Below are 25,980 nucleotides of genomic sequence, written 5' to 3'. Positions count from 1 at the left end.
CCCTGCAGAGGGACCGCACCGCACCACTGCAGGGCTACTACGAAACTCGAAGTTCATGTCGTGTGGTCCCTCTGACACTTAAACTATTTAATACGAGAGCGAGAGGGACGGTACGATACGAACTTCGAGTTTAGAGTTTCGTAGTAGCCCTGCTGCAGTGCGAGCGCGGCGCGAGTGCCATCCGCTTTAGACACGCGTCTGTGAACTTTTTTGTGCATTAATGAAGCCATAAAAAAATAGTTATTATAACTGTTCAGTGGACGGTTGCTTAAATTAAATAATCGTGAATTTCGCCAATAACGAAATCGTCCCAAGATATTTTTCTGTGTCAAATTTATAATATAACAATGCCATTAAAATTAAAATATGTTAGTTATTAATTTATATTTCCATTCATCCCGTTTCATTCTCAAAAATAAATCAAACAACTAGCTACGAGTGCCACTACCACGATAGTTTTTTGGATCTTAGAGCGACCGCCGAGCGTAGGTATGAAAGTGAAGTACATATAAGAGATTGACTTCGAACTAAGTATCTGTGTTTTGTGGCCCAATGTACATTGAAATAATTTTATTGGTAAATTTAAGAAACAAAACATTGAACAAGCTATCTTAACTTCTGTGTGCTAACAAGTGAGTTTCCAATCAAAAATTTTTTTATTTGCCACCTGTCTTATCCTATTCTTTATTCTCTTTAAAAAAAAAAACAACCAAATAATCCTAACCATAGAAATATTCATCCTCTGACACGATTTTGGCTTTATTACATGCGAATACGATTACGAATGTTCAAAAAATGGTAAGAATAATTCACAGAAAAACAAATATGAATTAAGTACATCCCTAGCAAATCCCTAGATAAAAGAAAAATTGTCCAGTGACAGATATTCAGCTGACAGATGTCATCCTATCCAAGGCCACAAGGCCAGAGAAGGCAAGGGGTACGTGGAAAGTAGAAGAGAAGATCAACATTTCTTTGACTAGTTCAACCTATTCTATTACTCCATATTGTTAATTTAACGAGCAGTCAGGTATATATACTGTTTAGATCTAAACAAGATATGTAAGTACTTGAAGAATGAGTAATGTGATTGTAGCTATCACCTTTTGACTATTTATATGTACATGTTCGTACTTAAACCTGCTCCAAGAAAGCAATACGCAGCTGTGAAGCATACTTCAAGCCCAGTTTTTTCTCTATTTCAGAAAGTTACAGCTCCCATCATGGTACCATCATCAGATTGGGACGAAATTAAACGATTAGCGGCTGATTTCCAAAAGGCTCAGCTGACGTCTACAGCTCAAAGGTAAAGTACAACAACTAAACTGATTTGTTTACAATTCCCTCGTACATACACTACCGTATCACTGCACTGCAGAGCAATCTGTTCCTTTATTACAACAGAAAAGGAGGGGAATGTAACATAAATTTTTTATCGAAAATATAAACTGAAATAAGTATAGATGCATAGAAAAACCTGAAAAATAAGACCAGCACTGGGAATCGAACCCAGGTCCTCGGCATTCCGTGCCACGTGCTGCCGTGCAGTGCTGGTCTTATTTTTCTGGTTTTTCTATGCATCTATATTTCAGTTTATATTTTCCATATGGGTTTTACGGGATGACCGTAAAAGTAACAAAAAAATTGGAATTGAAATAAAAAATACAAAAGATTTGATTTTTAACCAAGTATAATATACTCAAAGATTCTTGCTTAAATAAATCATTAATTTTCTTTGCAGGCTTTCAGAGCGAAACTGCATAGAAATTGTGACCAAACTGATTGAACTGAAGCTAATTGATGTTATTTTCACAAATGATGGCAAGGAATATTTAACCAGTCAGCAGCTTGTGAGAGAAATCAAGGATGAGCTTGATGTGCATGGAGGAAGGATCAACACAGTTGAGCTTGCTAAGGAGCTCAATGTTGATCTCAGCCAGATCAATACTAGCATTGTTGAAATTACTAGAGGTAAAGAAGTGCAGCTAGTTTCTGGCTATCTGATTGCGTCATACTATTTAGAGAAAATTGCAAGAGAAATCAATGAAAAACTCCAACTCCAAGGACAGTTGTCAGTGGGAGAGTTGACTCTGCAGTATGACTTACCAGCCGAACTGCTTCTGCACAGTGTACTGGAGAAGTACTTAGGGAAACTTATATTTGGAAAACAAGATTCTTCTGACCCCAGAACATTTTACACTGAAGAGTATATTTTAAGAACTAAAGCTAAAATAAGAGGGGCATTAATGGGACTTCTAAAACCTACCCCAATTACTGTTATTGTCAATCATTGCAATGTAGCAGAGCGCTTATTCCTGTCATTATTTGACCAGGTCAATGCACCTGGGATGCTGACTGGCCGACAGACTGGGGCTCTCTATGTGCCATCTTCTTACACAAAATCTCAAAATGATTGGGTCATGAGTTTCTTCAGGCAAAACAACTATCTTGAGTATGATGCATTATCTCGCTTAGGTATTTCTGATCCAAAAGGGTATGTTAAAAGGACACTACCAAATGAAGACCTCACATTCCTTAGCAGCTGTGTACTTGGATCGCAGATTAAACAGCAACTTGAAACGGCTCTGGAAGAATGTGTAGCATCTAAAAGCTATCTGGATGTTGTATCCCTACTGCCTTCTGTCTTATCAGTTACTGATATTGAAAATATATTGGATACATTGCTGAAAAACAATGCAAAGTCAACTGTCGTCTTTGAAAATACTGGTAAAATTTTACAACTTGTTTATTTCCGAAATGTTACAATTGTCTCTTGTTTAGGTCAATCAACTTTTTCTTGTTTGTTATTCTGTCCCATTGTCCAAAAACAACAGTGACAGTATTAAAAAAAACTGTTTAGAATAATACTATTATAGTGCATTCGCATTAAGATAATAGTGACTCATCAGTGCACCTGCAGACTAAAGGCGTATTCATGCTGTGGTTCAAAAGGAAACTATTTATTTCATAAAAGCAATACTATTATTTTATTTCACATTATTTTCAAATATAGAATAACATAATTATTTTAAAATTTATTCAGAATCGTCATGTTTCATTCACATTTATATTTAAAGGAGTCTGTTTCGGGAGTTCCGTAACATCGTCTAAGTCCCACACGTTTTTTTCTTTACTAACCATGTGTTCACAGCATTTCTTCCATTTGTTTGTGTTGTTTGTTGTGTCTATTGTTGCTATTGCGTCGTAAAACAGCTTTTCTACATCTTTAAGCTGAAATGTGGAGTTATTGACAGCAATATAATTGATAAAAGACATGTCTGTACTATCTGAAGGGCTTACTTCAACTGGTCAATATGAACACTGCTTTCTAATTTACTATGATCTAATTGGTCTGGTGGGTTAAAAACAGCCAAATTGATTTGATTGATTCATTTTTATTTATATATGTATTTAGATGAATTGTCCTTGTTTCAGTTTTCAGTAGTCATTACATTGATGCTCTAAAACAAGCCTGCATGCCTATGACAGAGAGCAAAGTGGAAGCTATTGTTAAATCAGGAAAGTATCAGCAATTTTTTATAGAAAAGCAACTGTCTAAGGCAAATGAATTAGCACATCAGGGTCACGTAGATCACAAAGCTGAAAGGCGTGATGAAAGAAGAAGGAAAGCAGCATCTGGTAAAGGTGGTGGTGGCACCCAGGGCCGGGAAACCAAAACGAAGGCAGTGAAGAAACACCCGAGGGGTAAACAAGCTGCACATGACTCTGACTCTGATGAGGCTTCTAGCACAACCAAGAAAACTCCCTCTCAATTAGAAATTGTGAGCATTGAGGACATTAAAAAAGGTATTAAAGATGTTTTAGAAAGTGAAGGCCTTGATGACTTAGTGACACAGATTGCAGAGTTTTTGCATAGGTAAGATAGTTATAATATTCATGAAGTAGATAATTTAGAAATACATTATTTTAAAGAAACTGTCTTATATTTTCAGTGGATTAAACCAAACTGCATTAGCTTCGGCGAAAGAAACCGCCGAAAAGCTTCTTCAAGATGCCAGTCAGAGCCGGAAACAAACTCATTCTTCTACACAGGACAAGATAAACATTTTAGTAAATGATATTAAGCTGTATGAAAAGGGTCTCAAGTCATTCCCTGCAGATCAGCAACCTCAGTTCATTAAATACCTTTTGAAGTCTTTGGGAGGCGATGTTTTAACCGAGTTCTGCAAATATGCAGCAAACCAATGCAATCTTTCCAATCAAGTAGATGTGTTAACTCCAGAGCAGAGAAACAAAATAATAAATGACTTGACTGAGGAGTATATGAAACCGTTCCGAGCACTGAATGCTACAATATCAGATCAAAACTTAGAACTATTTTATCAAGCTGTTGATCTGTGCCTGTCAGAATGTGGGATGATACTGAAAAAAGTTGATAAAAAGAAAGATAAGTGAGTTCTCATTTTGTAGCATAAAGATCACGTGTTAAAATATGTAGTAGGATATTAAAACATCTATTATATTTCAGGCTTATGATAACAAATCACAGAGAAAAGTTGATTTCGGAACTTGAAAACTGCGAGGATCCAGCGTTGTCACTACATCTCGCTGTGTTGGCCATATTCACTATCCTCACTCAAAACATGTTGCACGCGTCTGGAAGACTAGTGCCGGTTATCATTGCATACCTGAAGACACAACTTAAAGAAGATTATTTTGACCATCTTCAACAGTACCATGGTAAGACATACGAAACCTGGCACACACTTAAGTCTCATATTTTTCACAAGGCTGCGCGGGTATGGTTAAAGTACGAGCTGTAATTGTCGACCCAAAATAAACAACATTGAACGACCTGACGATAATTCTGGCCACATCACCTGGGCGCAGCGTTGTAACGTGAAACGACGCGGTGCCGGAGTGCGGCACGTTGCCGCATCGTGCATATATACGATGCCGAGCACTTGACAGACCATATAATTTGCTCTTGCAACGCACCGTAACGGCAACGTACCGTAATTCGGCGCCGCGCTGTATACGCTACGACACCGCGCCGTGGTGATGTGACCAGGATTTACAGGTCGTTCAATGTTGTTTATTTCGGGTCGATAATTAGGTACAAGGTGGTATTTAAAATTCGCATGTGGCTGGGCGAGCTTTTGCGCACATGTGTCGTCTTATGTTCGCGAAATGGACCAAACAACCTGCCAGTGAAAAAGCTCACCGTGACCGGGGTACGCGAACTTAGTATGTATACCTCAGTTGTCAGGCCCTTTATAGTACATTGTGTCTTAAGGGCGGTAAATAAGGAATTACGAACGAGAGTATTAGAAGCCCGAAGTCGAAGACTGAGGGCTTTAAAGAGTCGATGTTCGTAATTCTAGTACCGCCCGTGCGACATACAATGTTTTTCATCACATTTGCGAGTAAAATTTTATATTTGTAAAAGAAAAAATATAATTCTTCCAAATATTGGCGATACCTTAGGCTGCGCTCTTGGCAGCGCCGCCCTCCGCCTCCTCCATGTGGTCCTGCAGCAGCACGCGCAGCAGCTTCAGTACGGGCACTGACTCATTTACCGACCACGGGTTTCATGACAAGCACATTAAGGTCGAGGGTTTTATTTGGGGGGTTGCAACCATGGTAGCCTGCATGTTTCGACACTGTTTACGAGCAAGTGTGATGAAATTTTTTATTTATGTTGCAGAACTAGTTACCAAGTATTTAATATCGTCTGACGAAGAGAAACCATTGGCTGAGGACAAACTAAAGGAAGAGATGCAGACTATTAAAAACATCGTTTATGAAATTAAGAAAAACAAGTAATTTGTAACCTAATTAAATAAAAGTTTTATCTTAAAATTGGCATTGTATTATTACGTTTATTAAGTCAGCTTAAGCCCGTGACTTCACTTCTATTGCAGAATTCCCTGTCCTGTGGGAATTGTGGGAAATGAGGACATTCGTTGTCCACAAAATAAAAGGAACTAATGCTTAAATTTTTGCAGCCTTCTAAGTTCAAGGGCTAGGTTTAGGCTAGGTGTTTAAAAGGCGGTTTATGACTTCCTCTTAGGGCCAATACAGGCAAACTACGGTGTATAATTTTAAGGGCTATGTCAGTGTCTGATTTTAGAGTTCTAACCACCCTAGGCTAACTATAAATATACACTTTTCTCGCTCGACTCTATCTACCTATCGCAATCTCACTCATCTGACTGTCAAACGCAACGTACATACGGTACGCAAGTAAGTAATTACCAGATATTATTAAGTTGTTAGTAAATCTCAGCTTCGTGCCAGCCGCCCCCTTGGTCCTTGCGCCCTAGGCTCTAGCCTTATTAGGCAGTGAGTAAATGGGCCTGGGCTGTTCTTTCAACTCCATGGTCCAATTAGTTCAGCGGTTTAGAGGTGATCACGTTGACCGACAAAAGTCATTTTTAACCGACTTCAAAAAGAGGAGGAGGTTCTATATTCCATTTTTTTTTATGTATGTTCACCGATTACTCAGTCAATGAGGGCTATCGCGTATGAATTCGCCGCTAGAGGCGCTAGCGTAGCGTGAGGTCTCCGAAATGTCAAATGTCAAATCTCATAGTTTTTGGGCGAGCTACGCGGGTTAATTTATAATTAGAATAATTTTGTGAATATTTTGCAATATCTGAAATTAATTATGGTAAATATGCGTTCCGGGGCAATGAATGTCTGTGTTTTGAGGCAGTTTTGTCTTTCGGAAACCTTTGTCCTCCCGAACAAAACGGGGACTATGCAACACTGTGGCATGCTCGATATTTTCATGGTACGGTTTTAAGGTGTACCTATTAAATATGATTTTAATCTAAACTTTGTTTTCACGCCCGTAATAACAGACTTTCAAAGCCATACTTACATAAAAACCTCACGCAACAGTGCGCCATCTAGTGAGACAAAAAACGATAGCCCTCATTGTGAACCGATTTTCAAAATTCTTTTTTTATTCGAAAGATTACTCTTCTGAGGTGGTCCCATTGTCACCAAGTCATGATCTGATGATGGAATCCTAGGGAAATCGAGGGCAAACCTCAAAATTTATAGGCACACATTTTAAGCATTAAGATAAGCATTTACATTCAGAAAGTATCATCTGGTAAACTGGACCTGTTAAAGAAGACCGTAGATGACCAATTGAATTCGTCAAAGCTTAGTAATGCTCGCTCGTCATGAGACGAACCGAAACGAACATGATTAATATACCTAGACCTAGATAAGCGACTAAGAAGGAGCTTTAAATTAATAATTTTTTCGAACGGATCTGATGCTGAAGCCAGAAGGTAGGCAACGGAACTCTGTTATAAAACAACGTAACTAAGCCGTGTTTGGGCTTAATGGAATCGTTGTGAGATGCACTTTGGCTAAAAATCACTAAAAAGTAAAAAATAAAGTTTTTTTTTAACAAATAGTAAAACCGACCCCAAACTAATAAAAAATTAACAAAAATGGAACCGACTACCAAAACCCTGGAAATATTTACCTACTAGCTCGAAGTCGGTGACTCAGCACGACCCAGAAGGAGGGAATGAAACTCGAGAGTATGTAGGTGAGGTAGACGACTATTGTTCCACCACTGCTGGCTCGTGCTGAGGCACCGACTTCGAGCTAGTAGATACCAACCTAGAAAAATATTTTCAACAGTTTTGTAGTTGGTGCCATTTTTTTTATTTTTTTGGAGTCGGTTTTACTTTTTGTTAAAAAATTTCTCTAATTAATAATATTAGTAAGGTAAAAATAAAATAATGAACAACTGAACCTATTTATATTCTTTGAGTATTCAAATATTTTGTATGCACTTAGGTACACAATTACTAATTACTCACAGAATTAGATCAGCATATGTTGAAAAAAATTAGGTAATCATTCAACCCGTCTCAGCCCACGGCATGCACCTATATAGTCGGATGTTTCTTCCTTAGGATGACTTTTAATTTACGTATTTTTCCAATAAGCATGAAGCATTGCATCATGCATGTTTTCACTAAAATAAACAACCTTTTTTGTGTAAAAGCAGGCATTTATTAAATTATTTCGTAAAGATAACAACAATTGTAATTAAAACAATGTGTTCAATGTAGTTGTTCAAATTCAAGCTAAATACATAAAGTAATAGTTATGATCAAACAGACCAAGAACCAACTAAAGCATACTACATACAAATAACTTTAGTAAGGTATTTAATTTCTCGTAACAGAGCACCAGGGGATTGTTTAATGAAATAACAGACTGTCTTCCATCTGTATGAAGTTATACAGAGAATCCTTTTCGAATTAAATGCACAGTAATTATTTTAAAATTGTTCTGCTAATAATATCAGAGATCAACGCTAGTTGTTCAAAAATAAATAAAAACTACACATGCCAGTGGTACAGAAGTTATCAGCTCATGCTTCATACTTAATCATAAAGCTAGAAGACAACTAAATTTATTATTTACATTATAACATAAGACATAAAGTAATTTTAAGAAAAGATTCTAAAAAACCACTTCTCGCAGATTATTCTGCTTTTCATTTCATTGTGCTCTTACTCAAACTTTCATGAACTCTGTATATTATTTGTTAGGATTCTGTAAATTAAAGTTATTTTCATCACAAAAATATTTCTAAGGCTGGGTGTTGGTTCAACCTTGCTTTATAATATTATAATAATGTAATTGTTTTATACAATTATTTTATGGATAAGTGCAATGTATATTCGAGTTAATAAAATTTAAGAGGTTGCTTTAGCGGCTTGGCGTTTTTTGACATCCCAGTTGTAAACTCTGGCCATGTTTACTTCTGTTGTTGTCCATTGATCACTGGAAAAAAATAATAAGGAGAATTATAGTGTGATATCATTGGAATAATTCTGTAATTACGTACTATATAGACAAGTTCTACCTAAAACTTTGTAAATTATGTCTTGATTTGTCATATATTATATAACAAGCCACACAATGCAATTGCAAACTACTAGTTTACAAAGTTTCATACTGTTATTTGTAAACTATGTGAGTGAAATAGAAAATTTTCATAATTAAATAGCAGTACTTTGAAAACAACTGTGTTTCTAATAACCAAAACAACCATACTATAGTATGGTCAAACTATTGTATTCCACCCATGTTTTATTTACTATTTAACATATTTTATTAAAAGTGGATAGATACCGTAAGAAGTCTAAGTCATGTTCTACACAAGCTAAGTTTTTCTTTGCTGTGGCCATGTTAGAGGAGAGTAATTTTTCTGCATCTTCTAATGAATATTCCAGCATAACATTCGCTCCAAGCCATAAAAACACTTTCTCAGTTGGTGGTACATGAGCCTGGAAAAATTGAAAAATTCCAATTATTACATAATTTTAGCAAAACATATAGTTTTGCTAATGAAAGCTGAACCCAGCTATTATTTGAGTGGCAACATTATTCAAAAGGCATGGGCAAGCAGACCAAAGAGTATAATGGTGATTTTTCCACCAACGAGGCGAGACAAGAATTGAAATTTGTATGCATTCTCATGTGCCATCCGCAGGCCGCCGCGGGCGCTGCCATACAAATTTAAATTATCGTCTTGCCTCGCCGGTGGAAAACCACCTTAAGAAAACAGACACTTGAGTTTGTACTATTATCTATTCTGTGACTTATTGAGTAAAGTACCTTTGTGTGTTAAAATTGAGTTTTTTGGAAATTTACTGCTGGCTGAAACATGGGCGATACAATCAACACCACAGATTATTTTAACCATGACAAGCAAATTCAAACAAAAACAAGCAGAAAGAGAAGCCTTATTCAAACAGAAAAAAGTGTCTAGATGCGGTGACCGAATTTGTAGGTTAGTAGCCATGGCAAAATATTTTGGTACTAATATCCCTTTCAGAACTGGTCAATACGATTGTGGTTCCTAAGATTCACTTTTTCTCAAAAATATTTGTATTAACCTTTTTATGATCAACATATTATTTGAAATAATTACTTATTTTCCAATAAGCATGCAATAGACAGAGAAGCATAAAGTAGGCACGATTCTTTTGCCTAATCGTCACTTTTGTACAGCAGAGAAGCTTCTGTATTTGTACTATTACTTATTCTATGGTGATACCATCTGCAAATTTTTTCATCTTTCATGAGCCAGACTATCATAATTCTGTTACACAATAGATGACTAAGCTCATCTTAATTTCAAAAATTTCAATACTATGTACTTACCTCTAAAAACATCAATGAGTGATAAAAAAAATCTTAATGATGATGATGAAAAAAGTTTTTTGAGCTTATTTTGAAAAGCTGAAATTTGCATTTAGATCAACATTGTTTTAGAGGCGTGACTAGTTATTTAATAGTGCTGTACCTTAACAAAAACTTGATCACTAAGTAAGAACTGTGTTTCTGTGACTTCTTTTTGTGTTTTTAATTTCTCAATCATTTCCAATGATCTGGCTAGGTCAGGGATTTGTTGCCTCAAGCGTCTCCTCTTAGTAGCTAAAGTATATTCCATGAACTTGTATTTGCCATGTTGTTCATCAAGTTTTCGTAATACTTTATCCACACCATCGGAATTTTCAGGTAAACTCATAAATTCATCAACATTATCCTGGAAACAATTGAAGTAAAATATAAGTAAGCACTACTCAATTTAAAAAAAAACAAGAAATGTTATCAAAAGTTGGGAAATACTACTTTTTGTTACCAGGTGCAATCGCTTCTATGTAACTATAACCTAAAAAATATATTCTAGAAAATAAAAAGCTCTTTCGAAGTTAAAAAAAATCATAATTGCTAAGCTTTCCGTCAAATAATACTTAATTCTGGGCCATCTTTTATTCAATGAATACTTACTACAAATACGGCTTCGGGTATTCCCGAAAAAGATTTCTCATTTGAGGAGGATTCAGCCCCATCGCCTTCCATTTTGCAAAAAGATACCGAATAACTTTCTTGTGTGTGAATAATATTCGGTTTGATTATTAATTGTGTCACAATGTGTTAATTATATCATTAATAATTAAAGCATTTTCTAAATCTTACTTTACTTTTATAGTAATGTAATGTGTCACAATTTTTTTTTTTACCGTCTCGTCTGACGACGGGCTACTACGAAATACGAAAATCAAAGTTCGTGTCGTACCGTCTCTCTCACTCTCGTATTAAACAATATTAGCGTCAGCGGCACGGTACGATACGAACTTCGATTGTCGAATTTCGTATCGTACTAGCCCCTCTGCTCTGCTGTAGGGAGGGGGGACGAACATAGGCAAGACGCAGCAGGGCTACTACGAAACTCGAAATTCGAAGTTCGTGTCGTCGGGTCCCTCTGACACTCATACTATTTAATACAAGAGCAAGAGGGACGGTACGATACGAACTTCGAGTTTCGAGTTTCGTGCTGGGCTACTATTCGAAACTCGAATCGAAGTTCGTATCGTACCGTTTCTATCGCTCTCGTATTAAATAGTATAAGTGTCAGAGAGACCGCACAACAATCGAAGTTCGTGTCGTTCCGTTCCTCTAACGCTTACTTTTTAATGCGAGAGCTGTGGCGAGAGTGAGAGGAACGGTACTATACGAACTTCGAATTTCGGAGTTGGCTCTCAGATTTTCATTGTACGTTTGTTGCTAAATTTTATCCTCTTTTGCTCATTTTTGTGAAAATCCCAACCAAAAAACATTTTGGTTAAAACTAAAAGTACTTACCCTCAATAAAAAGTTGCCAAGCCACCAATTTTTTTTTAGTACTCAGACTGTGATCTCCATCGAAAATCTTGTTGTACTTGGCATCCATATGTATTTATTTATTTCCTGTGACTGAGCTGAGCATCCATACCATAAATTTATTTTACTCTATGATCCATACATATATATTTCCTCTGAGCATCCATACCATAGTGGTGTAGTGTGAAAACTTCAACTGTCAAATCTGCTGAGCTACTCCGAAACTCGAAGCTCGTGTCGTGTGGTCTCTCTCACTTACACTGTTTGATAAGAGAGCGAGAGGGACCGCACGACACGAACTTCGAGTTTCGGAGTAGCCCTGCAGTGTCAAATACGCTCCCCCCCCCTCCTAGTCACGTCATTTTATTTAATAGCGTGCGTAGAAATATCCTATCCTACTATCGCTATCGCCACCATTTTCTTGTTTGCAGAACAAAAAGTTGTTAAAACGCATTAAACCGCAGTCTTGCTGCAGTGTAAGTGATAAACATTTAATCATTGCCGCCAGCTGAAGTAAGCCTTACGTGAGAAATCAGACTTCTAAGTCCCAGTTTTTGATTACAGGTGAATTCATCGCAAGGTGTAAGGCTACGCCCTGTTTCTGTTGTGAGTTGTTAAATTTGCTTCCAACATAGGCCTATCAGATACCGCCGTGATGGATATGATGGTATCGACACTACAGCAGCAGCGGGCAGTGACAGAACAGCTGCGGCGGGAGGCAGCTATAAAACGCATCCCGGTATCGTCGGCGGTAGCAGATATTGTACGCTACATAAACGAACACGAGCATGAAGACTGCCTGCTCGTTGGCTTTTCAAGCCAAAAAGTCAATCCTTTCCGGGAAAAAAGTTCCTGCACTGTTCTTTAAAATATGCTACAATAATTTAATGTTTAATTTCATGTAATGTAAATGTGTTGAGTATTATATTCTATTGAGACTTATTTTAGTTGTTGTTGGTCTAAAAAATTCATACACATTTAAGTATTTACATTCAAGCAGTACTGGTCAGCATTCAGCAATATATTTCTAGAAGGATTTATTATGTGCTAACATACCTGCTTTTGTAAATCCAACAATATTGTATAAGTCACCTCTTTAGCGGTCATAAATATATTTAAAAGTATTTCATTCAGTAGTTTTATTATTACAGTAAATTTGGTAATGAGGTTGGTATGAAAGTGGTTGAAACTATATTTCCTTTTAGGATCCTTGTAGGATCACTTTGTTGACCATCTGTCAAGATTCCTTTTCTCAGAAACATGTTGAGGTAGGTCTTATACACCTTGAAGCAGTGAAAAAAATCAAATTTCTTAGTCAATAGATAGTCATTAAAAAAGGTCTTTTCATACATTTTGCTATAACCAAAAAACCTACAGGGTATTTGTTTTGTCCTAGAAACCAAAGGATTTGGCTGGTGTTCTTTTTACATGATAATATAGTGATAATAAGTAAGGCAAAGTGGGTGTAAACTGTACAGAAGAGTTGCACCTAAAGACATAACTCACGCTTCTCTCATTCTCCGGGTTGCCTATTGAAAATGTTCATACCCCTACCAGTGGAAAAGTTACTTTGACATTTATGTATCTCCCTTTTGTGTACTATGAATAAACTGCCTAACCTTTTAACCATTACATTACTTAGGAGATCATTCATGTACTTACCTAAATGGAAAAAAATCTTCAAGGCACCCTGCTAGTAGCTATTGTAACAATTACTCTATTTTTATTAGAATACCACACATACAACTAACATTCTTCATCTTCATCCCAGCCTATATACGTCCCACTGCTGGGCACAGGCCTCCTCTCAGAACAAGAGGGCTTGGGCCATAGTTCCCACGCGGGCCCAGTGCGGATTGGGAACTTCGCACGCACCATTGAATCGCTTCGCAGGTTTGTGCAGGTTTCCTCACGATGTTTCCTTCACCGCAAAACTCGTGGTAAATTTCAAATGTAATTCCGCACATGAATTTCGAAAAACTCAGAGGTGCGAGCCAGGGTTCGAACCCACGACCCTCTGCTTGAGAGGCGATAGGTCAAACAACTAGGCCACCACGGCTTCAACTAACATTCAAAGGGTCTTAAATAATCTAAGTTCAAAGGTAAAGAAAATCAAAATTAACTAATTTTTTAATTACTTAATTAACTTAATAAAACAATGTCTTAATTTGCTATATGGTTTATTTAGTGCACAGTAAAAAGAATTAACCTACTACTCAATTCCACTCATAGGAATTATTCAAACTCCCAACAATCCCTAATGTTTCATAGTGTATCTCTAGGTCACAGGTAGGTCATATACACATATCACTCAAAACCAAGGAATATAAATAATGATATTTCAACATAGCCTATTTATATAATAATAACACATTCGACTATTATTTAATGCACAAGGCAGCTTCAGATACTAGTGCAAAGACATTAAAGTTTAACAATTTTTTTGGTGATTAATTTTTTCACTAAGTATGTTGAATAGACAAATAACACGGAATAACAACCAAAAATTCCTTTAATTTCCACAGAAACCTATAGTAAGATTACAAGTTCATGTCCACTTGTTCCAGTGTGCAATGGTTGGAATAATTACTTTGATCGTACCTACTGAATAGATACCATACCAACATCAGCAGGGGTACTAGCTACTACGAAATTCGAAAATCGAAGTTGTGTCGTTCGGTCCCTCTGACACTTACTACTATTTAATACGAGAGCGATCGAGAGGGACGGTTCGATACGAACTTCGGAGTAGGCTCTCAGACATGTTTACTTCACACATTAAAGGTCACAGTTCATTAGAGCCACCCGGCAACCCGACCAGCACAGCCTCAACTTTCGGCGTCCACTCGTTATCGACAGGTGGTCCACGGGTGGACGCCGCGTTGACAACGAGTGGACCTCGCGTTGTCAACGAATTTCCGAGTAGTCTATTAAGAAATGAGGGTGGGGAGCGCCGCGCCGACCGCGCGCGGTTTTCGCGAGGCAAGCGTACGAGCAGCGAGCTATCACAGAGTAGGGTCTACTCACCGTCCGCGCGTCGACCTCACAAGCGAGGCGATCCGGTGACGCTACAGGGATTTGATGTAAGGAGCGCATGCCCATACAAATCCATGTACTTAAAGAATACTAACCGCTCGCGGCGAGGCGGTGCTGATCGGGTGCCGGGTGGAGTGGATCTAATGAGCTGCGACCTTACAACAGCCAGAGGCTGTATTGTCTAACGCGCTGATGTTCGCTAACGCATCCACCATCTTTTTCTACCGTCGTTTTCTACCTACCGTGTGACAGAAAGAAAAGGTGAAAACGGTTCTTATTCCAAGTGTGTCAATAAGCAGACAGGTCTGTCTGATTTGGGGACCAGATTAGGTAGTTTATAGATTCTTGCACTGTAGTCATTCGACTTCGCTCCAATTATTATTAATGATGGTTTTACAATAGTTGCACAATTATAACCATTAGAATTTTACATACAATACAAATTATACAATCAACTACATAATTACGTATGGCTGTGTCTGAGTAAAACCACTTAAATGGCTCCACTTATTCTTCATTTCTTGAGTTACCCACAATAACATTCATCCCCAATTTTAAAGATTGACTTCCAACAAAAGCATGAGTTTATGGGGTGATGGTGAAAGCAAATGATAAATTTACCACATCTATTCAGACCATACATTTCCTAAAACTCTACCTTACCACAACATGAGCATACTTTTGACATTTGGCAGTGGAATGAACAAAGGAAAAGATATACAATACAATAGGTATTCGAAATTGTTTGAGCAATTTGGAGTTAAACAAATAAGTCTTATTCTAGGGGTAAAATATAATAGTAAAAAAAATTAACAACTATCAGTCTTTTAAATTGATGTTGATTTATCAACCTTGTGGCAATTTCTCTCAAAAGTTTACAAAAAAAATCTTAACCACCTAGAGGGTATACATGCTTAAGTCCTAGCATATGTATCTATTGTCAGATCCATTATACAGCTACTAAATATCATGACCAGACAGTATATATTGGTTTATCGGTATATTAATGTTGTGAAGATGAAAGACAACAGTAGTATACATAACATTAGAAACAGAAAATCTTATGGTGGAATTCTCATGACAAATATTAAAAGGTCTATTGCTTGCTTTTAAGAACTATAAAATGTTGGTAAGTACACACTAACTACTGTTAAATACTAACAGCCTTATTCATAAAAAATCCTTAATTGAGGTTTGATCGGTCTGTTACTTAGCAGACTGATTAAGCTTGTTAGACGGTTGTCAAGAAGTATGATTCATAAACGCTTGCTAGCAGTCTGCTAGTTGTTGAGCCGCTGATAGACTGATTAGACGCGTTATGTTGGCCACCTTGACAAATCAAAGACAAAAAATGGCCTAATCGATAATTAAAAAAAAAAAAGTTGACAGCAGTGACAGCAAATTAGCAGGAAAAAAAATAAAAAGCGAGAAGTTTGTTTTCCCGCCATTTCCGATCCGCATGTTTATGTTGTGCAAAAAGCCATAATTATGTTAATCATCCTAATATTTTTTTTCATATTTATTGTTAATTTATTGTTGCTAATTTAGAGGATTTTTAAATACAAATTCCTGAAAATATTTTTTCCTGTTTTTTTTTTAATCTTTGCGTAACTTCACCCTTCACTAAAATATCTTCGGTATGGTTTTTTGCTCTTGTCAAAGTCAGCTGTTCAAACTTGTGGCGGCCATTTTGTGACTTAGCAGGGAGATAAAGGAGGGTCTACGGTCCGCTAACTTTAGCAGAGCCTTGATCGACTGATTAGCGCTAACAGACGTTTATGAATCATGTTTTTTAGCATCGGGCCTTCAAGGAGCCTTCAAGGAGGCTCTAACTTTTTATGAATAAGGCTCAGCCTTATTCATAAAAAGTTAGAGCCTCCTTGAAGGCTCCTTGAAGGCCCGATGCTAAAAAACATGATTCATAAACGTCTGTTAGCGCTAATCAGTCGATCAAGGCTCTGCTAAAGTTAGCGGACCGTAGACCCTCCTTTATCTCCCTGCTAAGTCACAAAATGGCCGCCACAAGTTTGAACAGCTGACTTTGACAAGAGCAAAAAACCATACCGAAGATATTTTAGTGAAGGGTGAAGTTACGCAAAGATTAAAAAAAAACCAGGAAAAAATATTTTCAGGAATTTGTATTTAAAAATCCTCTAAATTAGCAGCAATAAATTAACAATAAGTATGAAAAAAAAATAGGATGATTAACACAATTATGGCTTTTTGCACAACATAAACATGCGGATCGGAAATGGCGGGAAAACAAACTTCTCGCTTTTTTTTTTTTCCTGCTAATTTGCTGTCACTGCTGTCAACTTTTTTTTTTTAATTATCGATTAGGCCATTTTTTGTCTTTGATTTGTCAAGGTGGCCAACATAACGAGTCTAATCAGTCTATCAGCGGCTCAACAACTAGCAGACTGCTAGCAAGCGTTTATGAATCATACTTCTTGACAACCGTCTAACAAGCTTAATCAGTCTGCTAAGTAACAGACCGATCAAACCTCAATTAAGGATTTTTTATGAATAAGGCTGTAAAGATATATTTTTATTCTATCAACTTACAACTACTTCATTATTTTTAGACAGTATAATCAATCACGAATGTCCCAAATGCTTTCTGAACATATCAGTGATTATGAATGAAGACAAAATTAGTATTTTACTGTATTAACTAAATTTTAATGTTTGCCATGAGCTTTAACATCTTTATTTATATAATGTTTTTATTACTTAATTGGGATTTGCTAGCAATTTTATATGTTGTAATGCTTAATATATATGTAATATTATATTCTTGAGAAAACAATAAATGACAAATAAATAAATAAATGAATACGAGTACAGTCGCAGTGGTGACAGCAACATTCACAGGTTACACACTAAATACATTAGATAGTAATTACAAAATAATTATTCGTAACTTACCATTCAGTATCAGCTCATATTCATAAGATTAGAGTCTTATAACTATCCCATCCATCTACCTGTATTCCTTACATTTTATCAACAATTTCAGATTTCTGAGTTACTTTTATAAGCAAAATGTTTTACTGTTGAAGCTATCATTTTGACTACTAGCATATAAAAACCAAACAAAGTATAGCATTGAAACTATTTTTAATTTTATTACAAAAAAAGGCCTCATTTATTTGGTGTATCAATAACTTACTCTTCTATCTAAGTTGTTACTTATTTTGGTATTATTATTAAGAAGTTTTCGGTTTAAAGTATTTTTATTGCACTAGCAAATCATTAATTTGTTCTTTCAAGTTAATAAAATGGAATGGTTTTTGGAATTTAAATGAAAAATTTGTAAACTTTTGAGTAGGTATTACCATTTCAAATGCAAATGAAAGGTAGGTTAAACATATGGTGTCTGGGGCAGATGTTCTGGCACGCTGAGCCCTAAACCCTCTCCTGCTTGGGGGGTGACACATCCTCTGATCCATTTGACACACTTTGATGGTACAATTTAAGCAGTTCCATAGCATCCTGTGCTTGACGTTTCTCCAATAAAATCCTGAAATGAGATAGATCCTTTGTTTATTTAAGATCATACAACTTTTTAATAATTATAAGAAAGATTTGAATTCTCCAATTTTCACTTTAGATTTACTAGTAGGTATTGTTGCTTGTAGGTTAAATATATTTTTTAGAATATTCCACATTTCTATGTTGAGTTACAAATTTATACAAATAATTTCTTTAACTTACACTTCATATAAAATATTTTAACTTCTTAAGAACTTTTCAGCAAAAAGACAGGTGAAGATTGTTCACATTGTTATTTATATTACCAAAACAAGAAATACATATAAATAATACAAAGCATAGACCAATTAAATGTCCCCACGCTACACATGTAGGTAATTAATTGTGCTTATCAGATTTGACTACTAGCATTTTGCATTAACTACCAGCAGTTGTGCAGCCAAATTGGTATTTTGGGATTTTACTAAATTCCCATGGCAATGCCCAAACCTAACATCTTAGTCTTTATCTGTTATACAAAGAGCACAGAGCAGTTTCATATTCCTTGACTAGCGTTCGCGGCTAATTAGTAACACTTTCGTTTACCTTCTAACTTAGGGTACTTAAACAAAATGACCCAAAAAATCATTAGTTGTGAGGCAGATTAAGTTACCTTCCAGAAGCTTCCTTGATGTGTTCCAGTATGATTTTGTTGTCGCGGTCGGTGACGATGTCGGCGAGGCTGTCGGGGTCCATGTCGGAGAGCAGCTCGAGGTCCTGGCCGCCGAGCAGCGAGATGTGGCACAGGTTGTGCTGCAGCCGGCCCACCAGGCTCGCCACCTGCCCCTTGCCGCCCAGCGCCACGTCATCCGTCTGGTCCAGAGACACCTGACACTTCGGCATGTTAGGCCCCCACTTTTCACTACCGTGCAGTATCATCAGAGACGTGTCCGGTTCTAAAGTAGAAAAATACTCTTCGTCGTCTACCTCCGTCCCGTCCGATTCCAGCACCACTGTCAAGTTCTCCGACGGCAAACCCAGCTTTTCTGGTACTTTTGTTAGTAAATCTTCTAGTGACGATGCGACTGTACCCTTCTTTTTGTCTCGGTTCACATCGCAAATTTTGTATGGTTTGTTAAAATCGTTCTCCATAGCTACTGCTTGCTTTTTCTTCCCAGTCTAACAAATCATTAACTGAGCACTAATATTTAATTTAAGATCTATTATTAGGTAAGTCGATTTCTTGTTCTAATGAACTAACCTAACCAACCATAACCAAAGAGAATGACTGACGAATGACTAGATAGAACGTATGAAACGAATGAAATGTCAAATAATGAATGAACTAACTATCTAGACTGATGTGACGTTCTCGAAAGTGTTGCTAGGCTGCAATAATATAATTTTACGATTTTGGTAAACAAACTTTGAAGATAAATTTCATTGCAATCGATATAAAATTAAATCTCATCAAGTATTAAGCCGTCGGATTATAACAATAATATTTTTGTGGCCTCTCACAAAGCTTTTTATAAGGAGACGACTGTCGCACGTGCTAGCGCAAACGTGACTCCGGCAAACATTCCCTTCCCGATTCTCGCTCAACCGCCCACCCCGCGCCGCCGCCTCCATCAGAGTCACCTCTATACTGTAAGATCGTACTTAAATGTAGACAGGAGGTGTAGCATGCCGTAGACGTATATATAACTTATAAGCAGACATTATAACGATAAGAAATAGGCGCATAAAATTAGAGGTGTCTACAATGAGCGCGTCGGGCTACCACGAACTTATAATTAAATCCAATGGAATATGATTCCCTTAATAAGCACTTCATTGCGAGATTATCGATGGATTAATTGATACAGCAATATTATTCGACACAAAATCGTTACAGATGCACCTGTAACTTTATGTATGTACCTACCTACTACTTGTTAGCACGAGTCCAGAATATTGCCAATGAAATAGCTAGGTAATCATTCTAAGTAAATATATAATACCTTCTGAATGAACTGAATCTACTAATGTTGACAGGCAGCGCAGAAAAAATTGTACATTGTGCATTAAGGGGCGTAAGAAAGGGAATTCTTAAGAAAGTCTATTAGAAGTGTTTAGTTTAGAAGTCGAATGGTTTTACGGCCAGATTATTCCAACATGCTAAAAAAATATTTACTAAATTAATTGCAAAACAATTTGATATACGAAGTTTCATGAAGCGTGGCAAATTTTTATGGTGTAAAATTAGGTTATAGCTAAATGTTTAAATAAAACGTTGGCTGACTTGAAACCTCTTTAGACTGAAATGATGTACCTACAAAATTTTTAAAACTAAAGTCATAACTCCCTTGGGGAGGAAAATTATACCTATACGTATGGTACTATTCAATGGAAAAAATCAATTGTGTAAACAAATGTGATGACTGACATTGACACTTGACTGACGACTGGCTGACTGACTGACTGACGTTGGCTCTAGTGATGTGAAAGCTCTTTAAGATACTTCAATCAGCAGTAAATAATTATTTTGAATTTACTCATATTTCATTCTTTAATGTAATCCCTAAGTTTAATTTTTAAAAATGGCGAATCACGTATTTCTTATTATATTCTCTTAGTCCTGTTCAAGAGTCATTCACAATGTTTCCATGTCCCTAATAACTTAAAATAATAATAATAATAATTAATATCTACGAATAAATTAATTTGCAGAGCCAGCCATAATTATCGGTAGGTAAGGTTGGTTCAGTCAAATAATTAATTTTGTTGGTACAGCACTAAATTTCCAGAGACTAGACCGACCATAGACCAACTTCGGTGAGGAAAAAATTATCATGTCAATTTGACAAATATAACGGATTTTCGTCTTCCAATTAATTCAATAAAATAAACATATTTACACGATTATTTAATGATAAAATGATTGTTAAAAACAGTGGTGAGCTCATTGAGATGTGAATATGATCGGGATTGGCGTTCAAATGTAAGTAACTATGGAGTAATCGTGAAAAATTGCTTTGTTTACACGATTGATTTTTCCATTGAATAGTATTATAGGTAAATCCATAATTCCCGCGGGAACAATTGAGGCCATTGTCCTTTATTAATTATACAGGCACGGAATAACGTAATTGACGAGCAAGTGTGATGAAAAAACTATTTCCTGCATATTCCGCCATTTGGAACTCTCAGCAGCTCCCAGTCAATAAACCTTAAACAATCAATCGATGTTTGGTCTTAATATCTAAATTTTCAATTTGATTTAAATGTTAGAATTACAAATGTGTTTGTGCAATCTCCAAAATGGAAATGTGGGATCTTTGCTGTGAACTGTGCCACCACGCATCAATTACGCCTATTACGGCATCATTTATTTAGGCTTGAATTGGAAATACAGTTGTGGTAGATGAGAGATTCGCAGTCACACTCACAGGCCGGGCGCGGGCGTACAAAAGCGGCTGACAAAATTTTCCGCGGTTTGTACGTAGTTTTGTTTATCTGAAGTCGCTGGTTGGCCGATTTTGCACTTCGTAAATTGTACAACAGGGCTACTACGAAACCCGAAACTCGAAGTTCGTGTCGTGCGGTCCCTCTGACACTTATACTATTTAAGGGAGCGAGAGGGACGGTACGACACGAATTTCGAGTCTCGAGTTTCGTAGTAGCCCTGCTGTACTATTTACGAAGTGAAAAATTCGAACATCGTATCTTTCCGTCTTGCTGACGCTTAAATACTATTTAATACGAGAGTGAGAGGTACAGTCACCCGCACCAATATCTGACACAACAAGCGTGTTTAAAGATCTGATACGACTCTATTTCTAGGGCCGGAAGGACGTGTCAGATATTTTTGCACGCTCCGCTGTGGCAGATATTAATGTTGGTGACTATACGGCACGACACGAACTTCGATTTTCTTACTATGAGTACAAAATAGGAAATATTGTAAAAAAAATCTTACGGTCAATGAACAAAACAAAATATTAAGTAAATGATGGATTTGTTTTCGGTTATATGGTCCTCTATAGGTGGCTATGGCTAGTCAGCCACCAAAGACGTCGTGCAAAGGAAACAAGGAAGAAAGAACAACAGAAGAAAAAAGGAAGGAAGGAAGGAAGGAATTCGATGTTTTTTTTATTCTTTCCACCGTGTATCGAATGTGTAAATAAATGTTTCTCTCTCTCTCTCTCTCTCTCTCTCTCTCTCTCTTGAAACTCGTCTAGAATAGACGTGTCAGTACTTAATCACGAAAAACTTTTTCACGAAAACTTTTTCACGAACGACTTTATCACGAAAAAACTTCATCACGAATGGACTTTATCACGAAAAGACCATATCACGAAAACTATTTCACGAAAACTTTTTCACGAACGACTTTATCACGAAAACTAAATCACGAATAGACTATATCACGAATAGACTTTATCACGAAAAAACTTTATCACGAAAACTATGCGGTTAGTATTCTTCATATGGATTCGTATGGGTATGCGCTCACTACATTAACTCCGTAGTGTCACCGGATCGCCTCACTCGCGAGGTTGCCACACGCGAACGGCGAGTGGACCACTCGGTGACAGTGACAGCCCGCTGCTCACCGCCATAGTGACTACTAGGAAATTCGTGGACCACGCGAGGTCCACTCGTTGTCAACGCGGCGTCCACCCGCGGACCACCTGTCGATAACGGGTGTACGCCGAAAGTCGAGGCGGTGCTGGTCGGGTGCCGGGTGGCTCTGATGAACTGTGACCTTTACTATGAAAAGGTTGGTTACTGTGTTGGTGTGCAATAAAGAGTTATTGTATTGTATTGTATTGTTGATAGGTTACGGTCCAGTTGGTCTGTACAGTCAAGGGCAAACATATCGACACAGCCAAAGTTGCAAAAATATGTATACACGGTCTTAATGTTAAGTGCATAAAGTCGTGTATACATATTTTTGTAACTTTGGCCGTGTCGATATCTTTGCCCTTGACTGTACACAAAATGGATGTAGTTTCTCTGGAACACAGGAGATTTCTTGCCCCCTACTAAGTATTGCCATAATAGAAGATAAAAAGTAAATTAGGCAAAGAGTATATAATCACTGCGTTTTAAAATTAGGTAGATACACCGTTATCATTGCAGGTTGAAGATTCAACTCCTAGAAAAAATGAGTCTGTGTAAACTCAATTTAAGATTAGCAAGGGATAACAATTTTCCTTTTTTCAAAGGGCCCACGTGCCGTCTCTACCCACAAAGGATTCAACATGCTGATGATGAGGCGAGGCGATATATTCTCAGACCTTAATCTGTCCGGATAGACAAAAATAAAAAGTTATAATCTTCAAAAAGAGGCGGTTGAAACGCTGGGGATCCATCAGACGCGGAGGTCACGAGCGGTCAGAGCGCGGCGCGACGGGTGGGGATCAATAGACCCCTTACCCCCATTCCGCAGCCAGAATGCAATTTGCAACGTACGCCGCACCTGATCTACCTACTTTCACCCGATCATCATTTTATCCTTAAATTTATCTTATCTTATCCTTTTCCTTGGCCGCTTTTATTTTGAACGTTTAGGGCTATGAATAAGTAATGTGTGAGAAAAAGTCGAAGAGCATAAACATAAGCGTAACAATAAAAACCCGGCCAAGAGCGTGTCGGACACGCCCGAAATAGGGTTTCGTAGCCATTACGAAAAAAATAAGTAATATTTTTCTAAGGATTTCGTATTTTGTATACGGAATATTCCAAGTTTAGGTATATTTTATACCTTAGGCTGCTATTTACTCTTAAACTACTAATAATTCTCAAGCAAACTTAGCCGTTATAGTTTTCCTTGTAAGTTTTTTTTTTTTTAATTTTTCCACCCTCCAGTTTAGGGAGGGGGGGGGGGTAGGGACGTTCGATTTTAATGAAAATTTGCACTTTAAAGTTGAATATTTTACAAACAAATCATTGAATCGAAAAATCGTCATAGCAACCCCCTAATGGTTTTAAAAGACCTATCCAACGATACTCCAGACTATAAGGTTGGATGAGAAAAAAATATCACCCCCACTTTACGTCTATGGGAGGAACTCTAAAAAAATTTTTTTATTTTATTTTTTATTGTACCATTTTGTCGGCATACTTTACATATACATATATTCGTGCAAAATTACAGCTTTCTAAAAATTCAAATTCAAAATACAAATGATTTATTCAGTAAAAAGGCCGCAATGGGCACTTTTACACGTCATTTTTTTAAACTACCAGCGCTTTCGGAAAGACCATCATTGCCAAGAAGAATGCGCCGCAAGAAACTTGGCAGAAAGTCATTTTTTCATAAAAATATAATAACAAATAAAATAGGTACTTAAAAACTATATTATACCTACAAGAAAAAAAAATACAAAAAATAATAATAAAAGAAATACAGGGATGTATGGGGTCCCTTAGTTACAATACTGAACACTAACTATATCTAAACTATATCTACGTTCAGTGGAAGTGTAGAATGCTTCCACCGTCATAAATTTTAAAATAAGCATTGATAGTCCCTGAGCAAAGCCGCGGACGGACAGACAGACAGACAGACAGATATGGCGAAACTATAAAGTTTCCGTTTTTGCCATTTTGGCTACGGAACCCTAAAAAACCAGAACATTTCTTTGCATAGTAACATAATTAGTGGCAATAACTCTCTAAATTCTACTAGGCCAATAGGATTGGAATTTTTTGAAGAATTTATTTCCAGAAAGCTGGAAATCGTTTTAATACCTTAATTTGGTCCTTAACACGTGTAATGTAATCCCAGTTTGCAACGGGTCCATATTGACTCATTTAATTCTTATTCCTATTTTTTATTTTATTACTGATTTGTGTTCATAATAACCACTCTTCATATTTTATTTTCCTCATACTTACTTTTTTGTTCATAATTTTTTATTACTAACATCAGAACTCATAACTGACAGTGTTCATATTTTTTTTACTCATTATGTCATTACTAAGAACGCATCTCAACTCATAATGTTGTTTTTCAGAAAATTTTTCTTCATATCATAACAGACGAATGTCATAACTTTCTTATTAATTTGAACTCATAATAGGTATTGTTTTTCATAACGGTAATTACCCATTCAAAATAAGATTTACGTTTATCGTAAATTATGTCCTTGGGCAACATCGGTCATGAAGCACTAGCCATTAAACTCGATTCAGAGGTGCTGAAGCAGGTTGAAAAATTTCGCTACATGGGGAGTAATGTATCTGATAAGTGTGAGCTTGATGCTGAAATTAACTGCAGGATTGCTGCTGCGGCTGCGGCTTTTGGTAAGCTGGATGCCAGGGTTTTCCGCTCGCATGACTTAAAGCTAGCGACAAAAATCTCGGTATATATGGCAGTTGTTCTGCCTGTGTTGTCATCTGCTGTGCTGCGGAGCTGTGGAGCCATCTCAGTGGGAAAAACTGGCGACACGCCGTGGAGAGTGGCGATCTCTTGTGAGTCGTAAGGTTGAGAGTTTTGAAACTCAGCGTCGGTTTGATCTTGATACCAAACGCGGCGCTTTAAAGGCCCGATCATCAGCGGCAATAGCATATAATTATGAAAATGGTATCCTCACGTGCCCGCTGTGTGCGCGTACCTTCCTGAGGAGGTTGTCGGGGGCCACTCTTCTTCGCTGAGCCTGCTAGACCATTTCTCATTTAATAATTCACTACTTTCCATTTCCATTTCTTTGTTACCTCTTCACACCTAAACCGCTGAACCAATTTAGATTACATTTTCGGCAATTTTACTGAAAACCTATTATTGACATAATATATACTGCA

At 37.0% G+C, this 25,980-nt stretch overlaps 5 protein-coding genes across 7 annotated transcripts in view; 3 read left to right on the top strand and 2 right to left on the bottom strand.

Annotated features, from left to right (window-relative positions):
• LOC141436576 (E3 UFM1-protein ligase 1 homolog) overlaps positions 1-190 on the top strand; it is a 9,889-nt gene extending 9,699 nt beyond the window's left edge. Inside the window, 1 exon segment of the mRNA XM_074099579.1 lies at positions 159-190. Coding sequence (XP_073955680.1) covers positions 159-190 — 32 coding nt within the window.
• Positions 191-883: 693 nt separating this feature from the next.
• Positions 884-5,817, top strand: LOC141436204 (E3 UFM1-protein ligase 1 homolog). 3 transcript variants are annotated; one of them, XM_074099089.1, is made up of 7 exons: positions 884-940; positions 1,206-1,306; positions 1,742-2,727; positions 3,436-3,877; positions 3,954-4,412; positions 4,490-4,701; positions 5,669-5,817. In XM_074099089.1, exons 1-7 carry the CDS (start codon positions 899-901, stop codon positions 5,785-5,787), a joined length of 2,361 nt encoding a protein of 786 aa, XP_073955190.1. In that variant the 5' UTR covers positions 884-898; the 3' UTR covers positions 5,788-5,817. The 3 variants fall into 3 exon arrangements, with proteins under 3 accessions (XP_073955190.1, XP_073955192.1, XP_073955191.1); XM_074099091.1 differs by having other exon boundaries at positions 888-1,030; XM_074099090.1 differs by having other exon boundaries at positions 888-1,062.
• A 2,788-nt stretch (positions 5,818-8,605) lies between these two features.
• Positions 8,606-11,041, bottom strand: mgr (prefoldin subunit mgr). Its single transcript, XM_074099628.1, has 4 exons — positions 10,804-11,041; positions 10,316-10,558; positions 9,139-9,293; positions 8,606-8,787 (listed from the first exon to the last, which is right to left on the bottom strand). Exons 1-4 carry the CDS (start codon positions 10,873-10,875, stop codon positions 8,700-8,702), a joined length of 558 nt encoding a protein of 185 aa, XP_073955729.1. The 5' UTR covers positions 10,876-11,041; the 3' UTR covers positions 8,606-8,699.
• Positions 11,042-12,016: 975 nt separating this feature from the next.
• Ggamma1 (guanine nucleotide-binding protein subunit gamma-1) lies at positions 12,017-12,805 on the top strand. Its single transcript, XM_074099627.1, has 2 exons — positions 12,017-12,152; positions 12,241-12,805. The coding sequence occupies exon 2, from the start codon at positions 12,332-12,334 to the stop codon at positions 12,542-12,544; it is 213 nt and encodes a 70-aa protein (XP_073955728.1). The 5' UTR covers positions 12,017-12,152; positions 12,241-12,331; the 3' UTR covers positions 12,545-12,805.
• A 3,761-nt stretch (positions 12,806-16,566) lies between these two features.
• Positions 16,567-19,519, bottom strand: Drep1 (DNA fragmentation factor-related protein 1). The gene is made up of 2 exons (XM_074099626.1): positions 18,860-19,519; positions 16,567-18,235 (listed from the first exon to the last, which is right to left on the bottom strand). Exons 1-2 carry the CDS (start codon positions 19,336-19,338, stop codon positions 18,121-18,123), a joined length of 594 nt encoding a protein of 197 aa, XP_073955727.1. The 5' UTR covers positions 19,339-19,519; the 3' UTR covers positions 16,567-18,120.
• Between the last annotated feature and the right edge of the window lie 6,461 nt (positions 19,520-25,980).

This window comes from Choristoneura fumiferana, chromosome 16, assembly GCF_025370935.1.
Source record: "Choristoneura fumiferana chromosome 16, NRCan_CFum_1, whole genome shotgun sequence".
Lineage (NCBI taxonomy): Eukaryota > Metazoa > Arthropoda > Insecta > Lepidoptera > Tortricidae > Choristoneura > Choristoneura fumiferana.
The sequence above is the reverse complement of the archived record's forward strand: the minus strand, read 5'-3'. Positions and strand labels throughout refer to the sequence as shown.

Excerpts from the sequence above, each read along its gene's own strand:
- Ggamma1 (XM_074099627.1), top strand. The coding sequence starts at position 12,332 with ATGGATATGATGGTATCGACACTACAGCAGCAGCGGGCAGTGACAGAA.
- LOC141436204 (XM_074099089.1), top strand. The coding sequence starts at position 899 with ATGTCATCCTATCCAAGGCCACAAGGCCAGAGAAGGCAAGGG. Across the intron at positions 941-1,205 it reads AAGGCCAGAGAAGGCAAGGG|AAAGTTACAGCTCCCATCAT; the intron begins GTACGTGGAAAG and ends TCTCTATTTCAG. Across the intron at positions 4,413-4,489 it reads GTTGATAAAAAGAAAGATAA|GCTTATGATAACAAATCACA; the intron begins GTGAGTTCTCAT and ends ATTATATTTCAG.
- mgr (XM_074099628.1), bottom strand. The coding sequence starts at position 10,875 with ATGGAAGGCGATGGGGCTGAATCCTCCTCAAATGAGAAATCTTTTTCG. Across the intron at positions 10,559-10,803 it reads TACCCGAAGCCGTATTTGTA|GATAATGTTGATGAATTTAT; the intron begins GTAAGTATTCAT and ends AATTGTTTCCAG. Across the intron at positions 8,788-9,138 it reads CATGACTTAGACTTCTTACG|TGATCAATGGACAACAACAG; the intron begins GTATCTATCCAC and ends ATTTTTTTCCAG.
- Drep1 (XM_074099626.1), bottom strand. The coding sequence starts at position 19,338 with ATGGAGAACGATTTTAACAAACCATACAAAATTTGCGATGTGAACCGA. Across the intron at positions 18,236-18,859 it reads ATCAAGGAAGCTTCTGGAAG|GATTTTATTGGAGAAACGTC; the intron begins GTAACTTAATCT and ends ATCTCATTTCAG.